The sequence below is a fragment of the Arachis ipaensis genome, chromosome B09, assembly GCF_000816755.2.
Source record: "Arachis ipaensis cultivar K30076 chromosome B09, Araip1.1, whole genome shotgun sequence".
Classification (NCBI taxonomy): domain Eukaryota; kingdom Viridiplantae; phylum Streptophyta; class Magnoliopsida; order Fabales; family Fabaceae; genus Arachis; species Arachis ipaensis.
This window is the reverse complement of record NC_029793.2, coordinates 142501758-142506736: the sequence shown is the minus strand read 5'-3', so window position 1 is coordinate 142506736 and position 4979 is coordinate 142501758. Positions and strand designations below refer to the sequence as shown.

Sequence of the window (4979 nt, the reverse complement as noted above, 5' to 3'; positions counted from 1 at the left end):
ATTATTGGTTATAATGAGTCCCTCTGAGTAGGGACTCTCTATTCTTAAACAACGTGTTGGGACTCAATAATGATATGCTCCAGCGGGATTTGAATCCTCTAAAGTTTAAATTTCATTTTAGAGAGTAAAGTGTGATCTTCTATCCTTAAATAGTTTCTCTTTCATATTTATTATTGGTCCCACCTATAAAATTAATGGTGAGAGATTACACTTTACTCTCTAAAGTGAAATTCAAACTTTAGAGGATCCAAATCTGCTGCAGTGGTAGGTTTCCAAAATGTCATAAAAAGTTGAATGGAACCAGCCGTTAGAAGTGCTCTAAGGCCCTGTTTAGTTGCTTTTACAAAAAAAGTCTAAAAAAATAATTTTTTACTTGTTTAAACTTATTTACTCCTAAAATATTATCATAAAAGTTTTATTGAATAACTAAAAAAAAAATAATAATACAATATCTAAGTTTAATTATTCTAAGTTAAAGTACAACATAAAAAATTAAAAACAAGATATCATAAACTATGTTATTTATATGAGACGTGCGGATATGCGAATCTGCAGATCGGATCCGTGGATATCACTGTTAAATTCGCAATTCGATCCTAGCATAGCACGGATCGGATAATATCCATAAAATTCGGATCGGATGCGGATATGCGGATATTATCCGATCCATGTGCTGCCCTAACACTAATTAATAAATACTAAATAAAATAATTTCAAACGGTTTAGACTGATTTTTTATTGTCTCTTAAGCATTATTGAAACTAAATTATATAATATATTCAAACAACTTAGATTGGCAAAACAGTAGTGTTAATATCCTTATGCATTGTTCTAATCACAGTAGTAACTTGTTCAATTTGCTCTTCATTGGAGCATGCTGCAAGAAGCACCTTAGCTGTTCCTCCATCAGGGAAACAACCAGCATCAATCATCTCTTCAAATATCTCCAAACACTTCACATACAGCTTTTTCTTAGAGTAGGCTCCAATGCGTGATGTCCAAGTCACCACATCAGGTTTCAAACCTTTGCTATGCAGCTGCTGAAATATTTCCTCCATTCTCTCAATGAATCCAGCTTGTCCATACCTGTTTATCAAGATATTATATGTGCTGATATCAGCTACATATGATCCTTGTTCCATAACTGCCATAACTTCCTCCATCTTCGTGAATTGGCCTAACCGGCCGTACAAGTTCAACATGCTGTTGAGAACATAAGTGTCTAGTTTTAGGCCTGATTTACACATTTGGTTAAGAATGTCTTCACATTTGCTCACACTTCCTGTTCTTGAATAGGCAGATAAAAGTACCATGTGGGACTTCATTGTTGGTGTGATTCCCACTCTTTTCATATCTTCAAAAACAGCTTCAGCATCTGCATTGATGATAAGACAGAAAAAGAATAATTGAATCAACTTGAATCCGTAAAACAAAGCATTATGTTCCTTTTGCTTCCCTTAAACTAAGGGAGAATGAGTTGAAGCAATGTTATTTTCAAACATATGATGCACATTTTTTGGTTAAATCCATTAGATTGTCCCAAAGATTATTTGAATAAGCAAAACAAAATGACAACTTAACATGGTAGGTATTTACCATTTTCAAAACCTGCTTTGCCATATGCATCTACCAAGATATTATAGGAGGCTCTATCTGGTTCACACCCCAAGTGCTGCATTAGTGAAAAAATCTCTGCAGCTCCATAAGGAAAACCTGCACGACTGCCGGCGACACAAAAATATCATGTTTTGTTCCCCTAGATCTAAAATTACAAATTTCACATGCGAAATAAATATATACTTTAAAAACATATATAGTTCAGTTTTTTTCTTTATGAATCGAAACAAACGGGTTTAAGGGTATACAAAAGTCATCAATAAAATTCAAGAAACATTTATACCATATTCCATAACAACCTGTAAGCTTCCATGAGGGCATTATAAGCATATACATCAGGTTCATGCCCAGCTTCTTGCATCTGTTCAAATACTTCTTCTGCTTTCTCACATAGCCCCTCTCTAGCAAATGCATTCACCAAGGCAGTGTATGTGCAAATGTTAGGTTTACACTTGTGGCTTTGCATCTCGTTGAACACTTCTAAGGCCATGCTGGATCTACCAGCCTTCATTAAATTAAAAGTTCAAACCAGTTAACAGAATTAAGTATTATTTGCAAATGACCAAAACTGTGAAGAATGCTCCATCAAGCAAAACAACATTACTTTAAGGCATTATCATCTGACACAGCAGCTTTTGCCAAATAAAAAATCACTATGATGTCAAATTGAAGGAGATATAGTTTTAATTTAAAGAAAATTGAAATGATGTTTAATAAAGCTCACCTTGCCATATAAATTTATCAGCAAGGTATAGGTTTCAGTTGATGGATTGCATCCATCCCTCTTCATCCTTAGGAAAATCTCTTCTGCTTTATTAGGGTTTCCTCCTTTCATCAATCCATTTATATAAGCATTATATACAACAGCACCTGAGTATTCATTTCTGATAAAGGGTTAGCTACTTTAGAATATCAAATTTCCTGTGATATAAGTGGATCTATATGTAAGTTGTCCAAAAAAATGTGAATAAGCATGATGCATAAATGTACATATCACTTCTTATATCTCTTATCTCTTTCTAATGCTTGAACTCTGTAAGTGGATGCTCACCACATATTGCAGAGAAGATGGCATGAAAACCTTTTTCTCTGATCAGAATTGAAAAATGAAAAGTATCACCTTTGAAAGTTTATAATAGGGAGTTCCAACCATGAGAGACATTTGTGTGGATGACATCTTTTGGGATTAAACTACTTCTATGTTTATCATTATCTCTAGTCCAAAATATTTTTTGATCATGTTTCTATTTCGGTATGATGCATGAACAAGTTAGGTCAGGAACATACTTGAAGGAAGGCTGTAATTTCGCATTTCGGCAAAGACAGCTTCAGCTTTTTCTAGCAGGCCAGACATGCAGTAAGCTTTAATAAGAAGGGCATAAGTATCTTCTGTCGGAATGCATCTAGCCTCAAGAAGCTCTAGATATATGGATTCTGCTTCCTTGTGTTTAAACTTTTGTCCATAAGCATCAATGAGTAAATTATAGCATATAACATCTGGCTTGAAGGAGCTTCTAACCAATATCCATCTACATATCTGTAAAGATATTCTTTTTTCGTTATGACCAATAACATTAAGGAGAATGCTAGAGGGCCAACACATTTAGTGTAAAAAACAGGAGAGTTGGCTAGTGTTGATTCAAATGTAAGACAAAAACAAGGAAAAAGTGTCTCGTCGCTATATAATAAAAGTGGAATTCTCCATTATTTCCTCACCGAAATGATTGCATCCCATTGTTTCCTCATCCGAAGCTGAACAGATACACTAACAATATCATCCCATGTGTCAAGAGATGCAGGGAAAACATCAAGTGAACGCCAAATGCTATCAGAATCAACACCCTTTTGAACAAACTCCACAATCATCTGAGCAGTGGGGCTTAACACTGGGAATATCCCATCAACAAAACCAGAACCGTATTTCCAACCTTTTCCTCTCAAAGAACCACCTGCAGGTACACAGAAAAGTATTACTCACATTTCATCAAACACCTTTCATTCAATGCCAAAAAAAAAGTAACATTTCCTACTTACATCTTTTCCTGGACACTTTCTTGTGATTGAAGTTCCTTAACTTGCCACTTTTGTCAATGTAAACGCTGTCCCTTTTGAACTTCTCAAGAGCCACACCACTTGCATCATTTGCTTTCCATTCAGATAATTCAGCTCTTGGTTCTATCAATGTGTGGTTCACTGAGCATAAAGAATTTAGCCTGCAAAGTACAGAACCAGATAATAAGTTTCAGTGCCACTTCAAAATAAAATTTTAAAATGAACACTCCCTACCTATAGCATAAGTGTTGAATGCAAGGGGCCATGTCATAACTACTTAGTAACATAGGTGAGAAATAATGGAATATAAAACTGAAATGATGGATAATTTGATTTGAACTTACATTAAGGCATGTAGTAGGAGAAGGTCCAAGTTTTTGGATAATGAAATTGGATTTTTTTTTTTTTTTTGAAAGGAACTTGTTTGGTTTTAGTTAAGGTGAGATAAATGAGTTTTGTAATTGTTTTTAATATATGGACAACTGAAATAAGGAGTAAATATCCATGAGAAAATAAATATCTTAGCATAGCAACATGTTAAGCAAAAATATTCCATAACTTGAAAAGAACCATTTCTTTGGGACCATATAATTTGAGGATGTCATACATTTTTATATTTGGAGTAAACCCCAAATGAATAAATGACTTTTGAAGTTAAACATAATAATTTATTCTTTTTCTAAAAAATAGTTAATATTTTTGTTAGTATTAGTTAAATTTTTTTCTAATGTGACGGTGAGACATAATTAATCATGAGTTTTCATACTAGCATTAACCTTTTCAAAATATTCTTTGATATATATTAGTGAAAGCAGTAATTAATCCATTAATTAAAAAATTATATAAATTTCCTGCAGAAAAAAATAATATAAATAACAAAATAAATAGTTAATCATTCTCATAAATATATTATTGGGTTAACTATAGATGTACCCTAGGTGAGTAAGTTAAGAACTAGATTTTAAGTTATAAATATTTCCTAAATTTTTTTTTATGTATATTGCAATAATTTTTAAAATTATCTCTTATTCTCTCTTATCTTTCTTCCCTTTTTTTAAATTCTAATCTTTATTTTTATAACAACCATAAAATATACTCTATTTTTCATCATATGGAGCTCCAACCATATTTTTGAGGGCAAGGAGAATATCACTATGCTGGATTAAATTTTACTAAAATAAAGAAATTGATAAAATAAAAATAAAAATTTAATTATTTTTAAATTAAAATAATAAAATTTACACATAATATAAATTATAAAATCAATAATAATTAAATTCTGACCTTTTTTATTTGTTTTTTTTTTTTTT

At 32.2% G+C, this 4979-nt stretch overlaps 1 protein-coding gene across 2 annotated transcripts; it reads right to left on the bottom strand.

The window, feature by feature from the left end:
- On the bottom strand, positions 709-4133 carry LOC107619331 (pentatricopeptide repeat-containing protein At2g35130). Of its 2 annotated transcripts, none has more exons than XM_021111002.1 (8): positions 4014-4133; positions 3652-3830; positions 3334-3566; positions 2905-3154; positions 2342-2487; positions 1917-2122; positions 1597-1721; positions 709-1375 (listed from the first exon to the last, which is right to left on the bottom strand). In XM_021111002.1, coding segments are annotated over exons 1-8 (1728 nt in total). In that variant the 5' UTR covers positions 4016-4133; the 3' UTR covers positions 709-788. The 2 variants fall into 2 exon arrangements, with proteins under 2 accessions (XP_020966661.1, XP_016177072.1); XM_016321586.2 differs by having other exon boundaries at positions 3904-4049.

Coding starts and splice junctions, on each gene's coding strand:
- LOC107619331 (XM_016321586.2), bottom strand. CDS start 3,956: ATGTTACTAAGTAGTTATGACATGGCCCCTTGCATTCAACACTTATGC. Junction 3,567..3,651: donor GAAAGTGTCCAGGAAAAGAT/GTAAGTAGGAAA, acceptor GTGTACCTGCAG/GTGGTTCTTTGAGAGGAAAA. Junction 3,155..3,333: donor AATGGGATGCAATCATTTCG/GTGAGGAAATAA, acceptor ATATCTTTACAG/ATATGTAGATGGATATTGGT.